An 18,407-nucleotide genomic window follows, 5' to 3' on the forward strand; every position below is an offset into this window, starting at 1 on the left:
GTATCATGCATCAAACCTGGACTGGCGATTTGTTTCATATATGATAATATACATGTTTCAATGCGATTCTCCCAAATCATCCCACCCTTGCCCCCTCCCACAGAGTCCAAAAGACTGTTCTATACATCTGTGTCTCTTTTGCTGTCTTGCATACAGGGTTATCATTACCATCTTTCTAAATTCCATATATATGCATTAGTATACTGTATTGATGTTTTTCTTTCTGGCTTAACTTCACTCTGTATAATAGGCTCCAGTCTTATCCACCTCATTTGAACTGATTCAAATGTATTCTTTTTAATGGCTGAGTAATACTCCATTGTGTATATGTACCACAGCTTTCTTATCCATTCATCTGCTGATGGACATCTAGGTTGCTTCCATGTCCTGGCTATTATAAACAGTGCTGCGATGAACACTGGGGTACATGTGTCTCTTTCAATTCTGGTTTCCTCACTGTGTATACCCAGCAGTGGGATTGCTGGGTCGTATGGCAGTTCTATTTCCAGTTTTCTAAGGAATCTCCACACTGTTCTCCATAGTGGCTGTACTAGTTTGCATTCTCACCAACAGTGTAAGAGGGTTCCCTTTTTTCCACACCCTCTCCAGCATTTATTGTTTGTAAACTTTTGGATCACAGCCATTCTGACTGGCGTGAAATGGTACCTCATAGTGGTTTTGATTTGCATTTCTCTGATAATGAGTGATATTGAGCATCTTTTCATGTGTTTGTTAGCCATCTGTATGTCTTCTTTGGAGAAATGTCTATTTAGTTCTTTGGCCCATTTTTTGATTGGGTTGTTTATTTTTCTGGAATTGAGCTGTAGGAGTTGCTTGTATATTTTTGAGATTAATTCTTTGTCAATTGCTTCATTTGCTATTATTTTCTCCCATTCTGAAGGCTGTCTTTTCACCTTGTTTATAGTTTCCTTTGTTGTGCAGAAGCTTTTAATTTTAATTAGGTCCCATTTGTTTACTTTCGCTTTTATTTCCAAAATTCTGGCAGGTGGGTCACAGAGGATCCTGCTGTGATTTATGTTGGAGAGTGTTTTGCCTATGTTCTCCTCTAGGAGAACCTTCATAGCATCTCTGAATGCAAACCTTCAGTACTCTTACATACCAGAGAGAAATAAAGTTTATATGTTTTTTTTTAAAGATTTCTTCAATGTCATTTTCTTTCTCCAGTTCTTTATAGTCCTCTTCCTATGTTATCACTCTGCTTCTCTTGTGTCACAGATAGAATTTCATTCAACTATAATAGACTGCTTCATGGTACATTTCCAGTCTTCCAAGGCACATGGTCTAAGATTGATATCTACCACTTGTGTGCATTTCCAATTTAAGAATAATTCCCTGGCTTAGTTTTAAGGGAAAAACAAGCAATACGACTATCCAGTACTTTAATATTACATACACTATAGACCCTATATCAAGATTAACTTACATATCAGTTTCAAACCCTAACTCTGTCTGGTGAAGTCTGTTAGGGCACAGTTATGGTTACCGGAAAACTAAAACTTCAACAGTGCAATATAAAAGCAGCTTGGAATGTTTGACTTTTGCTTTCTATAACTGAGGATTTGAAGTCAATTTCTAGACTATACATGAATCAGCAAAGTGTTTCCATGTATAAGACCGGCGATTGAGACACGATTATGAGCTGGCTTTTGAAAAGGTACTTCTCATAAGTACTTTCAAAATACACTTTGATATAAACTTATAACAATGATTAGTATGAAATTGTCAGTACTTTATCATGGCTTGTACAAAATAAGCATTAACAATAAATGTTAGCAATCAGGCTGGAAGATTATCTTTGCTACTTACTAGTTTTACATGACTTTGGGCCTCCCTGATTCTTTCCCAGTCTCCCTGTTTTCATCTACCAAATGGAAACATTTATGCCTACTTCACAAGAGAAGCAGCATGAGGAAACAAAGTTGAATGCAACAATGTTCATGAAAGTACTAGTAAGAGCCTGAAATAAGTGTCCCCAAAATGTTTATTGAATTTGTTGGATAGTCAAAAAGGCTTTTTGAGAAACAGAATCTACCTTGAGTTAAAAGCTTCATCCTTTTCTTCCTGAATGATTCATGTGAATGTTGTCTGAGGAACACATTCAAGAAGTAAAAAGAAGATAATATAAAGAAGACAAAGAGAATAAAAACAAAGCCAGATGCCTGGACATTTTCAAAATAAGTCTATTTAGAATTGGTTTAATTCGGGCACTGAAAACATGAGAACCTGGAAATATATAAATAAACTGGTGGTTTTAGGGTTGCAGAAAGAATATCACCACCAATTCTTTATAAATTAACTCATTTCACATGGTTAAGATGAAACATTTTTAAGTGAACTTTTTTCAGGGAGTTAAAGGGACAATTTCACAAAGTAATGTTATACGAATCTTTTGAAGGCTGTTTTATAATCATGAGCTGACGTAAAGGGAGTGTTTACATCTCCAGAAGTGAATGTACTCAAGTAGGTTGAAATCCTTTTACTATTCGAAGCAGCTACTCCCTGATCTACTGGGGCTCCACCACCTTTCTCAAACTCTTCTAAACACCTTGCCTCAGCTCTACAACAAGCTGACAATAGGCAGCAAGAGAACAGGCAGAAAAACGAGAGTTAAATTGCTTCATGCTCCAAAGGCCACAGCGTTTTTACAGGTTATGCTTTTTTTCTAATTGGAACATCTTTCACAAAAACATGACTGTGTCTGACTCCTACTTGACAATGTATTAGGTGTGTAATCTTGAGCCATTACTTTGTCAACAAAGGTCTTTCTAGTCAAGGCTATGGTTTTTCCAGTGGTCATGTATGGATGTGAGAGTTGGACTATAAAGAAAGCTGAGCACAGAAGACTTGATGCTTTTGAACTGTGGTGTTGGAGAAGACTCTTGAGAGTCCCTTGGACTGCAAGGAGATCCAATCTGTCCATCCTAAAGGAGATTAGTCCTGGGTGTTCATTGGAAGGACTGATGTTGAAGTTGAAACTCCAATACTTTGGCCACCTGATGCGAAGAGCTGACTCATTGGAAAAGACCCTGATGCTGGGAAAGACTGAGGGCAGAAGGAGAAGGGGATGACAGAGGATGAGATGGTTGGATGGCATCACTGACTTAATGGACATGAGTTTGAGTAAACTCCAGGAGTTGGTGATGGACAGGAAAGCCTGGAATGCTGCAGTCCATGGGGTCGCAGAGTCGGACACGACTGAGCGACTGAACTCAGCTGAACTTGAGTAAGTCTCTTCATTTCTCTGGGTCACAGGTATTTCTTTGTAAAATGACTATATTAGATCAGAAAATTGCCAAGGCTTTTTGTAGCTCTAAAAATTCTCTGATTCCATGGTTGTCTGGCTTGAAAACCAACACATATAAACAGCCATCACACTGATAAATTGTGTTGTCAGGGAGTTCAATACCTGAACTTGAATATGATTAAAAAGCAGCTGAATGAAGCTGACTTCTCAGCAGCTAACTGCATTTGGTCTTTGAACTAGATATTTCATTTTTCCCCAGATCAAGGGAAGGCAAAGTCTTTGAGATATCATCCTTAAAGCCACACCCTCATCCCCCTCTGCATCCCATTCCAAGAAAGAAGCCCAACCTCAGCTTCCTATTTCTAGGAAGCTTCTTCATGATCTAAAGTCAATTGATTCTGCTCACAGCTGAATGTGATTTCAAAGACCTGCAGGTCAAAGGCCATCCTTTCCTATACAAGAAAAAACATTCTGTGGATGAGATAGACTGAAAAACATGGAAGCGAAAGAATAATAACACAACTGGAAAGAATTAAGCTTCAGCTTTGCTAGAGGTGAAGAATCTGCCTGCAATGCAGGAAACCCAGGTTCAGTCTCTGGTTCGGGAAGATCCCCTGGAGCAGGGAATGGCTACCCACTGCAGAATTCTTGCCTGGAAAATCCCATGGATAGAGAAGCTGGGAGGCTACAGTCCATAGGGTCACAAAAAGTCAACACAACTGAATGACTTTCAGTTTCAGTTATTTCAGTTAGGATGTTCGAATGGAGATTTTGTTGGGGAAAAAATAAATGGAAAGTCTCTAGCTTTCTACACTTGAACCCAAACACCTTACAGTGTCAGGAAATCAGGAACTTAAACTGTTACAAGAAATATAACAGGTCTTACAGAAAGCTTATACCTTATCAGAGAGAAAACTCTGCAGGCTGTTAATTCCTTGGAAGAGGTGTGGCTTTAGAGCCACGAAATTAAAATTCATAAAAGTTTTGCATGAGACTCTCGAACAGAACATTACATCAGGTAAACTATCATTCTCTTTTGGATTAAAGTCAAATTGTCTCACCATCTCGGGACCATCTTCCTAGGGGTACAGTCTTATGACCCCAATTATGACCCAAAGTGAATCTTAAGTTGTAACCTGAGATAGATAGCAAAGCTATATAAGTCCTTAGCAAAGAAACTGACCTAGCAGTGAATAAATGTGATGCCTCAACTGTTAGGATGGGGTGCCAAACTGTTTCAAACCTGAGATGAGATTGGTCCTGACTGTCCAAGAAAAGCTAAAAAATAAATTAATCAATTAAAAGATTGGGAAATCTGTGGGTCTGTAATACCTCATATCTTCCAGAGCTTCGTGTGAGAATATGCAGGTACCATGATGGGTCCACTCTGACTGGGCACCACAGGCTGGGCCACGAGCCCTGCTGGTTCAGGGATTTGTTATGATGGATTTCAGGCCAGTTCTGGCCCCAAGGCATCTCAGGAGAAGCTTTCAGCCACAACTTGGCACTTTGTACGGCCAAGACTCAGCCTCTCACCACTGTGTATGACCTCCTCTCAGAGTTGGAAGCCAGCACATGAAAAGAACACTTTGTGATGGATTAGATTGGGGTCTGAAGGTCAGGCAGCAGCTCCCCCAAACCCATCTTCACATGTTTAAATCAATGAGTTCTAGTACATTTACTGAGCTATTTAACTATTGGTATCACCACAACCCAATTTTAGATAACTGTCATCTCCCCAAAAGGATCCCTCATGCCTGCTGGCAGCTAATCGCCATTCCCACCGCCGGCCCCAGGTCAGTGTGTATGCTGTGTGTCCTTCTCTTCCCCCCACTCCCAGGCCCTCAGTTTATTTCCCAGTATACACTGAACAGAGGGGTCACCCACGTTTCCCGGCAAAAGACAGTGTCTATACCATCAGCCATCTTGTAGAGGCTGGACACAAATGCATACATGTAGGTACCCACACACATGCACATACACACATGCACACGCGAGCACACACACACACACACACACACTACCCAGGGAATGATGTCACACCCTCCCCATCCAGCCCATCAGGGAGAATTCCAACACTGATCCAGAATGCTTCCAACTCAGCTATTACAGGGATGGCCACAGTTTTCCAAAGCTGCAGGAAACCTGAATATTATCCTCCATGATAGACACCATGTTTAGAAATCAGTATCACTCAGACTCTTAAACTGAGGATCCTTGCTGTGCTTCCTGAAGACGATATCCTTGAATTCAAAGGAGAAAAACCATAAGAGGGTCAAAGAACTGAAGAAAATAACCATAATCAAACAGCTTCGGAAAAACCAGGCAACCACATACTCAATTTTTTTTTTAAATGTAACCAGATTTTTTTAAAAAACTTTACAATATTGTATTAGTTTTGCCAAATATCGAAATGAATCTGCCACAGATATACCTGTGTTCCCCATCCTGAACCCTCCTCCCTCCTCCCTCCCCATACCCTCCTATCAAAGGTTAAATATAGTTCTAGTAAAGTGTAGAAAGAGAATCAAAGGAGCATTTTCAATGTGCTCTTCTGAAGCGCGTGTAAGAAATCAACGTCCACCTTTTGTTTTCTTTTGTCGTGTGTTGCAGAGAGAGGTTACCTAGGCATTTTCTGGTAGGAAGAAACCGACATGCAAACAGGTAAATCCACCTTGTGGAGGTCAGAGAATGTGACGCTCTGATCACTTATTCTGAGAAGTGGACCTGGGCTCTGTCATCTATAAACTGAGGAAATGGGCACTGGCTATTACACTTCCATCTTGAAAAACCAGACCCATAGTATGAGGCCATTCTGTGGCAAACAACCCTAAAACACACTTTAATGTAACTAATATCCACATCAAATTCATTTTGTAATATTTAAAATTTTTCACTGATGGAAAAACAGCAGCAAAAAGGATTCAAGCAAATAAACAGCAAAACAGCACATTCTTTTAAATTTTTTCAGATAGAAAAAAATGGATAGTATCTTTCATAAGGATGAAGTGCATCCATTTAAGACTTCAGAAAAAAATTTCATACCAATTTAGCCCAGTTGCTAAAAATTCTGTTTCATATGAATATCACAGTTTCTTGTTTTCCTCTCCTGAAAATGCATTGTGACCAAAATGTATAAAACATTGGCTGAGCGTACACCAAAAGCATCTTCCTAAGAAAAAGGCAAAATAGAAATGAAAAATTTGAATCCCTATAGTTTATTTTGAAGCATAAAAAGCAGACATTTTTTAAATGCTTGAAATCCCACAGTCCCAACCTTGGCAACATAGCTCATATATTCTTGCATTTTCTACTTCTGAAACAGAGAAAAAAGAAGAGAACTTAAATCCATTGGCTAGAATCAATTCACCTGCTTCGCACATTACCTTAACTGAATTTCAAAAATAATCTAATCCCCACATTTGAATTAACAGGCAGAAAATTAAGTTTGGACTGCTACTTGATTCTTCACTGCATTAAGAAGAACACACCAATCTGTTTGCCACACACTAGGGTAAAACAATGCTAAGGCATTAAACACAAGGGAATACAGTCCAGTTGTAAAATATATTTATCCATCAGTCTGGGGATAATTAACTCAGAGAAGTTAACTTTTATATGAAACACACCAAGTCAAAGAATACCCAAAGAAGACACACAACAGAAGTAAACCATCATCATTAATGTAAAAAATGTAGTGCAGATCAAGGACAATCTAACAGCTTAAATGACCAACACCAGGCTACGAGTACACTTTCTGATATTATAAACAGCAGAAATTAAGCTTCTGAAACAAGGACTGGAAACGAATTTCCACAACACCCTGTACACGTCAGGAAAGTAGGCTCCATATAGTGTCATGAGGAATCAGCTGACACCCCACGAGTCTTTCATTACAAACAGCATTCATGTCTTTCACAGACCTTCATTCAACTATTCATTTAGAAAGAATTCTTCTTCAAAAAAGAAGCCGTTTAATTGTGTGTTTCATATTAACATAAAAGGGGTTGAGTCCTAATTGGGTCAACTTTTTACCAAATAACTACTACAGAATCAATTATTTCCACACTCAAACAAATAAGTATAACTGAAAAGCTTCTCAACTACTGGGAAGCAGTTAAATTCCAACACGTGTTACTACATATAATCAAATTCTTCATCAAGAACACCAATGCAACCCATCTTTGTTCTGACAAGCAGGAATTCTCACTTAATTTTTTAAAGAATCAAACAAACCTCTTCTCCTACTCCCCATTATTGGGGACTGGTTCAGGTTCTACAAATCACACAACTATGACCTTCCCATTATCAAAATGCCAAATTCCAGGTGTGCTTATTTCCAAAGTTCTTGCAGGAACTTTCAACTAGAGCAAAAGGATTTTACAATCATGTTTCCCATACTGAAAAACAAGACATCATTCATAAACATTCCCAAAAGTCAGCTTATTATACTTTGACAAAATAACAGCATTTACCTTAAACTGCACCAAAACAACTTTAGTAGACATTGACAACAATGCAATAAAAGAGAAAGCCTTGGCCTTCCCATTTTTGAAAATCCCATATGCTCCCACTCAGCAGAACAGATCTGAGACTCACACATTTTATGTGTCTTCCAAATACAGCCAGCACTGTGACGAGAGCACAAGAGATAATGAAGACCAGATGCCTACCTTCGCTGGTAGCCACATTCTTCTGGGCTTGGGTCGGCGTGTGATCTGTACTTGAGCTCACGTCGGATGAGATGCTTGAGCTGCCTTTGCCTAAAGAAAACAAAAACGAGGAGCTTTTGAATTTTGTCATTTCAGAACTGGACTGTGCCTTCCACTCCATCTCACACCAAGCCATATCACTCGTTTCCAAGAAAGGAGCCATAACACTAAGAATGAAGTTTATTAGTTTTCTGGCCTCATGCATTAAATATCTTTGGGGAAATATCTGACCCATGCCATTACAGAGCTAAAGCCCTATTATAATATGGCTTGACTATCAACTCAGGCGATTATAAGGTATCGTCAAACATGATAATGTAATATAGTTTTGGCATATACGTGAATAAGAGAGTGCGAATGAGAGACACATCTACAGTATTAATTTTTTCTTTCCAACTATAAATTATACATTTTCTGGTAAAGGACAAAAAGCAAATCTAGGAATGAGGCATCATCCAAGGGGCAAGAGCCTGCTGGCTCCAAACAGCTGCATTGCCTTAAAAAAAACAAATTCCCTAATTTAATGGGTTCTTCGTTAAAACAAACAAAAAACCTGCTTTGTTCTTCTAATGCAGGGCTTCTTAAATGGGGATGCCTCCTCCTCAAGTGGACATCTGGCAATGACTGGTTTCGTTTTTAATTGTCACAGTGGGGGAAGGTGTGCTGCTGGCATCTGGTGGGTAGAGGCCAGGGAAGCTGCTCAATGTCTTACAATGTGCATGACAGCACCCCACAGTTTTAAAAAAATAATCCAGACCAGAGCATCAGCTGGGCTGAACGTGAGAAATCCTGGCCTAAATAACCTAACCTCAGCTGACAACTAACTTTCTGCTCTTCTAACTTTAAATCTGAACATATGCCAATACATTAATACTGCTGAACATTTTGTCTTTCAATCGTGTCTGACTCTTTGCGACCCCATGGACTATAGCCCACCAGGCTCTTCTGTCCACAGCATTCTCGAGGCAAGAATACTGGAGTGGGTAGCCATTTCCTTCTCCAGGAGATCTTCCCGACCCAGGGATCGAGCCTGGGTCTCCTGCACTGCAGGTAGACTCTTTACCATTTGAGCCCCCAGGGAATGAAAGTCTACAAATAGGACACACACCGTATAAGGAGGGAGGTGCCAGTGACCACTGGGCAGATTCTGAGATGATCTCCATGGTACCTGCTGCAGACTGAATGGCTGTTCCCAAATCTCATGTCTTAAAAGTTAATCTCCAGTATGATGGTTTTAGGAGGTGATTATAGTATTTGGAGGTGATTAGATCATGACAGTGGAGCCCTCATGAGTGTGATTAGTGCCCTTATTGAAGAGACCCCAGAGTGCCCCCTGTCCTTTTATCATGTAGGGATACAGGGAAAAGATGGCCATCTATGAACCAGGAAGCAGCTCCTCACCAGACCTTGATATCAGACTTTTCAACCTCCAGAACTGTGAGAATTAAATATCTGTTAACATTATAAGTCACCCAGTCTATGGTATTTTGTTGTAAGCAGCCTGAACAGGCTAAGCCAGTGCCCATGCCCTTGGTAATCTGCTCCCCTTGTGTGTGGACAGAATTTGCAATTTGTTACTAAGCAATAGGACATGGCAATGGTGAGAGGGTTTTGCAGATGTAATTAAATTTCCTATAGCATTGACTTTAATCAAAAGGGTGATTATCCTGGGTGGGCCTGACCTAAATACCTAAGTAAACCCTTTTATAGAGCCTAGAGGAGGGAGACTCTTCCTCCTTGTCTTGAAGATGCAAACCATCATGCATGCTACAGCTGCAAGGAGAAATTCTACCAACCCTACATGAGCCTGGAAGAAGATCCAACTTCAGATGAGAAAGCCGACCAGGCCAACATCTTGATGACAGCTTTGCAAGATCCTGAACAAAAGATCCAGCTGACCCAAGCCAAGAATTCTGAGCCAAGGAAACAGTGAAAGAATAGATATATCTTGTGATAAACTTTGCTAAATTCATGGTAATCTGTTATGTGGCAATAGAAAACTAAAACAATGACCAGTCAATGACGTCCCAAATGAACTCTTTTCATGCCACAAATTATGATCTAGATTCTTACACACAGCTGAGAAACACTGTTTTCAAATAGTCTTCTCTGCACAGTGGTACATAACCCAATTGGGTGGAGGGAGTTTACAGTCTATGAAAGGACAATGTAGAAAAGCACAAATGGGCTTGCGCTGAAAGAGCTTCAGGATTTTGTTTGCTAATATTGAGGGCAATGGAGGAATCCAAGTTCATTGGTGATATCACCTGAGCAGGGAATTCAAATGGCTGTTGCTTCTTCTTGCCACTGCACATCGTTCATTATGACTTATCGCTCTGAAACAATTCTGTCATTCCCGTCTTTGCCCATTTCACATGCAGGTGGAGAAGCACACAGCAGTTTCTCTTGGAGACCAATGCCTTGACCTCTGCAGAAAGCCATACCGAGAACACAGGAGTACCAGGCAAAGTGCTCAGTTCAGCGACCATCACACCTATCAGTCACTCTGTCCTGTATCCATCATGGCTGCCAGCTTCTCGTGCAATTGGAGTGATCCGCTCTTTTGAATGTTTCAAGTGCTATGTCTGGAGTCTCTGGCTTCAAAACCCTGCTCTACCATTTCCAAGCCACATACATATCCATGAACAAGTCACTCAAACTAAATCTTGTTTCATCTCCTGGTATGTGAAGATGGAAACCTCTTGCACTTTATGCAAATGGGTGTCATGGTGCCCAGGCTTTGGTGTGTGTATCAGTCAGGTTTCTCCAGAGAAACAGAACTGATAGATGTGTAAATATCTCCCGCTAGGATACATGTCAGGATCAGGGGAAATTATAGAATTATTTCTATCATATATATATATATATGGGATTTTCATATATTCATATATATGAGATACTGAGTTGACCAAAAAGTTCATTTGGATTTTTCCATTACCTCATATAAATATTGGCCAATCCAATATTTATACATATATATATATGACACATATATATTAAAAATATACATTATAAAATATCTACACATATAATATAATATATATAGATACAGAGTCAGAGAGAAAGAGATTTAAAGGAATTGGCTCACAGAATAGTTGGAGCTCACAAGTTGGGAATCCGTATGTAGGGTAGGCGTGCAAGCAGGATGGAAACTCAAGTAGGCGTTAATGCTGCAGCCTTGAGGCACAACTATTTTCAAATAAACCTCACATTTTACTTTAAAGGCCTTAGAGTGATCAGACTGAAGGCCCACTGTCCAATCAATAGTCATTATCAAAGGTAAACTTAAAGTCAACTAAAACAGCAGATGGTAACCACATTTATAAATCACTTTAATGACAAAACCTAGATTAGTGTCAGATTCCATAACTGTGTTCTATGGCCTGGCTAGGCTGACACAGACAACTTTCTATCACGGTGTCAGACCCACAGGAACTGAAAATCCGTATTTGCCACGCACCATGCCTGGAAGAAGATCTGTCAGACTCTCTAAGCTTCACTGCCTTTCATCCATAAAACAGAGATAAAAACAAATAAAAAACCAACTACTCATTTCCTCTATTAAAAACAGGGGAATTATACCCCCACCTCTCAGGGTGGGAGAGGCTGCTATGAGATATGGTTTATAAAAGCATTCAGTCACATCCGGTCCTGGAGAGAGTCCACTGCATGATCGTTTAATATTGACCCAAAGATCACAGTTCAATTTGTATCAGGAAATAAGAAATAAAATGTAAAACACTAATTATTATTTGACTATATATGCATATATAATAGCAAATAAATATTATGTATGCTTATAAATTAAATTCTACATGCCTTATAGATCTAGTAAAAATCCCTCAAGCATAAACAAAGTTGGCAATTCTGCTCTCTATCCAACTGCTACATGAAAGTTTGTTTATTTGATCAATGGCCAAAACCCCCATTAGGGGTGGTTAGCATATCCAAACTGTGCCGGTTGGATTTGGTAAAGTAAAATTTTGCTCTTTATTGAATTTCCTCCCAAGCAGGCTAGAAGCCTAAATGAGGGCAATTGAACAAACAATTAGGTATCAAATATATAAACATCAAAGAAAGTGAAGACTAACAATGCACTGAGGTTGGTAGGTATTGCCTGTAACAGGTGAGCATACACTTCTGTGAATCTCAACCACCATATGGACAAATTAGCCAGTGGGTCGATCACTTCAGGGACTTGAGGTGCACTGTTAACCTAAGCATGTTAGCGAAGAATTTGATCCCAATCACAGATCCCTTCAGGCTTTCTGTTAGAGGGTGCCAGGTTCTCCCAATGTCTGAAAAGATGTTCGTTAAATGAGGATCCTATTTGAACAAGATTTCAAATCTCTTTTAGTATAAAAATCTCCATGTATAAAACTGCAGCACTAAATATCTTTTCTCATTCCCAGTGCCCAGGCTGACTGTGCAAAAGCAGATGTTTAAAACAAGACAGACGTTCCATTGTTATTTATTGACAACATGAGAAAGGCAAAGGGAGGAAGAGGAAAGATCAATCAATACATAACAAAAATGAATCAGTGGGGTCCTATGCTCTCTAACATTTTTAAGAGTCCAATAAATCCCTTGCAAAATTGATTCCCTTTATCAATTCCAGATTAGATGCATCAAATTCATTCCTGCGGATTTCGGTCAAAGACCCCTGACAGGAAATGCACAACGGAGCACGTGGATACATGTGGTGGGGGCCGTAGCCCTTTATTTCCTGTTTCTCTCAGGTACCTTGATTCCAAGTGGCTGCTGCAGGTGCACCCTGAGAACCTTATTTAATATCAAATGTCCACACCAAAGGAAAGAGAGTTCTTTTTTCTCAGAATTAGGTCAAGGGAGCAGTGGGTCATGTTTGTGTATTGAATTCACTGTTATTTTCCTGACTGTTATCTTGAGATCGTTTCTTATCTTCTTTGATCCACGGTTCAAATGTCTGTGTGTACAGAATAATAATATTAGTTATCTCAAAGAATGATCTGGCCTAATCCCTGGCCCAGGTGCAGATTAGCTTTTGGAAAGAAACTGAACACATATTCTTGAAGCATATTAGCTCTTTCAGGCCAACGGGAATTTTATAGATGAGTTCTCCAGAGTTGGAGATATTGATGGAGAGTGAAATGAGGAGGTATCAAATACAAGGCCCCTGTTTCACTTCATTGTGAGCAGAAAACAGTAGATGGTGTCCTTTGCTTTGCTTCTCCTATTTTTTGTTCTTTCCTGGTGAGGGTTGAAAGCACAATTTAAGGAGCACAACAGTGAGAATGGAAAAGAAGCAGAGAGATCTCAGAGTCACGTTTTGAGTCTTTTTTTTTTTTTCTTTCCTATCAAGCCATTTAATGTCCTAACTGGAACTTTCTTTACTCCCTTTTTCCCAAACTACCTAACAGGTGGCCTCAGGCTCAATGATCAGGACTCACACGTTGTAACTGGAGGGTGATCTGGGACAGAGACAAAGATTGGTTAACTGAGCACCTACTTTATGCTGCCCTATGCTGGACCCTTCTCCTAAGAGGCCACAGTTCTCACAGGTTTATGTCCATCCTGAGAAAAGCCTAGGACAATTTTCAGCATTTTCCTCTTTGCTAAGAAATGCAAGATTTGCTTCAGGGTGCTGACATTCTTTCAATATTTTTTAAAAATATATATAACATAAAATTTGCCATCTTCACTATTTTTTACTTGTAATTCAGAGGTATCCACTCACAGTGTTGTACACCCATCACTACTGTTTCCACAACTTTTCCATTACCTGACACAGAAATTCTGTATCACAGCCCCATAAATCTCCATCCCTCCCTCTTTCAGTCCCAGGTAATCTCTACCTGCTTTGCATCTCTATGAATTAGCCTATTCTGGATATTTCCTATAGATAGAGTCATGCAATCTTCATCCTTTGCTTTTTTTTTTTTCACTTATCGTATTTTCAATGGTTCATCCAAGTTGTACGTCCCTCCTTTTTGTGGCCAAATAATATTCCACTGTGTGTATGTTCCACGTGTGGGCTGCACTGATGGGCACTTCGCATGTTTCTACCTTGTAGCTACTGTGACTGATGCTGCCTTGACAGAGGCCTGGCTTCAGTACTGGCGGCTTGTAATTTAGAAACTTCTGGTGCTTGTTGTTTCTAGCTGAAATCAGATCCTGAGGGCTGTGGCTGAAGCCAGGGGAGGAGAACAGAGTACACAGAGTTCTTCCAGGAGAGAAACTGTGACAATCCCACTGCTGAGGCAGCAGCTCCTCCGGAGCCATTCACTTCCAACCCTGTGGCAGCTTCCGGGTTGAGCAGCCAACTGGCCCAGATCACAGACAGTAACAGAGCAGCACAGGGCTTTAGGGTCTGAACACACACCTGCTGCAAAGCTCGGCTGAACACAGCTCCCTCTTCCAAAGGCTGTGGGATGTTGATTGGAACTGGACTGCCAGGGGATGCCTGGGGATGGCCCCTTTCTCTCCGTCTTGGGGACAGTCCATGTTTTCTCTAGCAGAAGCAAGAGCTTCAGCCTCCAGGCAGAGAGCTCAGGAGCGGGTGTCCCCGCTCCAACACCACACAAGGGAAACCATGATGTGAAATGCAAGCCCAGACTCAACCACACAGGACTCTGCAGGATACTTCATCATTTAACTGATGTTACCTTAGAAGCCAAAGGCTAAAGAGAGAAAGAATTCAGGAGAAATGATTTCGGTCGAGCAGCAATCATTTTACATCTCAGCGCCACTCGCTTTACCTTGGTGAAGAAAGCACATATTCTTAGACAAAAATCTCAGTTAAAGCCAATCTTTTCTGCATTGTTCCTGGAGGCTGTGATTACTAAAAAGAAAAAGAATAAAGACACATGATTTTGAAACAGTTCGCTTAAACTCATCCAGGGAACTCAGCAGGATGGCTATAAGTGTGAGTAAAGTGTGAGTAAAGTGAGTAAAGTGCCATCTTGCAGTGTGTGTGCAGTTTGAACACCCACTGCCTGGACCACAACTTGGCTTTGCTGCTATCTAGCTGATTGAATCAGACATGCAACAAAGGACTGACTCCAAATTGGGAAAGGAGTACGTCAAGGCTTTATATTATCACCTTGCTTATTTAAATTATATGCAGGGTACACCATGTGGAATGCCGGGCTGCATGAAGCACAAGCTGGAATCAAGATTTCTGGGAGAAATATCAATAACCTCAGATACGCAGATGACACCACCCTTATGCCAGAAAGCAAAGAGGAACTAAAGAGCCTATTGATGAAAGTGAAAGAGGAGAGTGAAAAGGTTGGCTTAAAACTCAATATTCAATAAACTAAGATCATGGCATCTGGTCCCATCACTTCATGGCAAATAGATGGGGAAACAATGGAAATAGTGGCAGACTTTCTTTTCTTGGGCTCCAAAATCACAGCAGTTGGTGACTGCAGCCATGAAATTAAAACACGCTTGCTCCTTGGAAGAAAAGCTATGGCAAACCTAGACAGCACATTAAAAAGCAGAGACATTACTTTGCTGACAAAAGTCCATCTAGTCAAAGCTATGGTTTTTCCAGTGGTCATGTATGCATGTGAGAATTCGACCATAAAGAAAGCTTCGCGCCAAAGAACTGATACTTTTGAACTGTGGTGTTAGAGAAGACTCTTGAGAGTCCCTTGGACTGCAAGGAGATCCAACCAGTTCATACTAAAGGAAATCAGTCCTGAATATTCATTGGAAGGACTGATGCTGAAGCTGAATCTCCAGTACTTTGGCCACCTGATACAAAGTGCTGACTCATTTGAAAAGACCCTCATGCTGGGAAAGATTGAAGGCAGGGGGAGAAGGGGAGGACAGAAGATGAGATGGTTGGAAGGCATCACTGACTCAATGGACATGATTTTAAGCAAGCTCCAGGAGTTGGTGATGGACAGGGAAGTCTGGTGTGCTGCAGTCCATGGGGTCACAAAGAGTCAGACATGACTGAGCAACTGAACTGGACTGAACGGAGCTGGTTGAGCTGGAGGAAGCTTTCTTACTTTCCAAGAACCTCAGTTTCTCCACCTGTAAAATGAAGTGCAAGGATGCTAAGTCATTTCTGTAGTGTCCAACTCTTTTCGACCCTATGGACTGAAGCCCACCAGCTCCTGTCCATGGAATTCTCCAGGCAAGAATACTGAAGTGGGTTGTTATGCCCTCCTCCAGGGGATCTTCCCTATCTAGGGATCGAACTGAAGTCTCTTATGTCTTCTGCATTGGCAAGTTCTTTACTGCTAGTGCCACCTGGGAAGCCTGTAAAATGGAGTACTAGGAGATATAAACTCATAGCACAACTATGAGTATAAAATGAGGTCAATAAGTCAATTGCTCATAAGGCATATACGTATAATAGATACTTAGTGGTGTTAGCTACTATTAACCATCCTCCCTATTTTTATTATTAATCAGTAATCCAATTTAATTCAACAACTACAAGCTAAACCTACTGTATGTGAAGAGTTATGATTAGCACTAGAAAAAAACAAGACAGTCTATATTGGGTGGGGAAGTAAAACACAGATACACAAGTAGAATTGAACATAAATGCAGTATAAAGTTTTAAACATTAAGGTTTAAACATTTGAAACATAAAAGATTTTAAATCATTAAGTGATAATCTCAAACACTTTGATCCACAAAATTTCATCACTGCTTGGTGTGACTGCTGTTTTCTTTTATAATGATGTTAAAATTATGTAGGTTGTAAACAATCATGTCTGTCTTCTCTACTGGACTTTCAACTTTACAAAGGTAGATTTCATACATATCTATTCACTGCTCTACTCTCTAAAGCAAGCACAGTGGTTGGTATGTTATGGTCACTCAGTACCTATGTGTTAAATGACTTGGCATCAGTGAGTGAAGGATCCACCGAGCAAATAAACTGGAAACATATTCCTAACGGAATAGCCCTGTTCCCATCATGTTTCCTAACAAACACTACACCTTCCTACGGGCACCACTTAAATCTTTGTTACACCAAAAGACAGGCTTCACATAATGGCTATGTGTTGAAATTACAAAATTCATACATATTCTCAGTGGTGACAAACTATATGGTAGTGGTCCTCAACCTTTGTGGCACCAGGGACCAGTTTCATGGAAGATAATTCTTCCAGAGGTTGGCAAGGGCTGGGGAGATGGTGTTAGGATGACTCAAGCAGATTACATTTTTTGTACACTTTATTTCTATTATCACATTATGATATATAATAAAATAATTACACAATTCACCATAATGCAGAATCAGTGGGAGCCCTGAGCTTGTTTTCCAGCAACTAGATGGTCCCATCTGGGGGTGATGGAAGACAGTGGCAGCTGCTCCCCAGTGCTAGCAACACTGTCTCAGCTCCACCTCAGGTCATCAAGCATTAGATTCTCACAAGGAGCACGCAAGCTAGATCCCTCGCATGCACAGTTCACAGGAGGGTTGGCGCTCCTAAGTACAGATGAGACTTCACTCACTTGCCCACTGTTTACCTCCTTCTGTGCAGCCTGGCTCCTAACAGGTCACGGATCTATACTGATCCATGGCCTGGGGGTTGGGGACTACCGCTATATAGTACTCTGTATTAGCTCCTAGGGATGCTGTAGCAAATTATCACTAACCAAACGGCTCAAAATAAAAGAAGTTTGTTGTCCCGTGATCTTGGAAGCTAGAAGTCTGAAATTAAGGTGCCAGAAGAGCCATGCTCTAGAGAGAATCTGTTCCCTGCCTCTCTCCTAGCTCCTCCTAATTGCCAGCAACCCTTGGCATTCTCTGGTTTGTGGCAGCATATTTCCAGTCTCCACCAGTCATCACATGGCCACCTCCCTTTTATGTGACTCTGCATCCCTTCTTATAAGGACACCAGCCTTATTGAATTGACTCCACCCAACCCCAGTGTGGTGTGTTAGTCGCCTAGTTGTGTCTGACTCTTTGTGACCCCATGGACTGCCACCTGCCAAGCTCCTCTGCCCATGGGATTTTCCAGGCAAGAATACTGGAGTGGGTAGCCATTCCCTTTTTCAGGGGATCTTCCCAACTCAGGGATCAAGCCCAGGTCTCCTGAATTGCAGGCAGATTCTTTACCATCTGAGCCACCAAAGAAGCCCCAGTGTGTCTTCATCTTAATTACACTTGTAAGGACCCGATTCCCAAATAAGGTCACATTCTGATGTTTCAGGAAGGGACGGGGAAGACACTCTTCAACCCAGTAGATTCTCCAGCACTATTTTCTGCAGAATTAAGCAGAAAGCCAAAAATCCTACCGTGAATCTATCATTTGAGCATTGATTCAAGTCTCACTGCATGGCAGTATTACTGTGAGAGGAAAAGGAAGATTAGCCATAAGATTTAATGCATCATGGAATGCAGGAATCCTAAAAAAGTCTTTCAGCATTCGAAAAAGCAAGCCCTTGGCATACCATCACGGGTAGTTTTAAGTTGA

The 18,407-nt window shown here is 40.7% G+C and overlaps 1 protein-coding gene across 2 annotated transcripts in view; it reads right to left on the reverse strand.

Moving 5' to 3' along the window:
• FBXL7 (F-box and leucine rich repeat protein 7) overlaps positions 1–18,407 on the reverse strand; it is a 481,471-nt gene that overhangs the window by 332,008 nt on the left and 131,056 nt on the right. For both annotated transcript variants that reach the window (XM_002696446.7, XM_059878912.1), the window contains one exon: positions 7,939–8,028. In XM_002696446.7, the coding sequence (XP_002696492.2) occupies positions 7,939–8,028 (90 nt within the window). The remainder of the gene's footprint in view (positions 1–7,938; positions 8,029–18,407) is intronic.

This window comes from Bos taurus, chromosome 20, assembly GCF_002263795.3.
Source record: "Bos taurus isolate L1 Dominette 01449 registration number 42190680 breed Hereford chromosome 20, ARS-UCD2.0, whole genome shotgun sequence".
NCBI lineage: Eukaryota > Metazoa > Chordata > Mammalia > Artiodactyla > Bovidae > Bos > Bos taurus.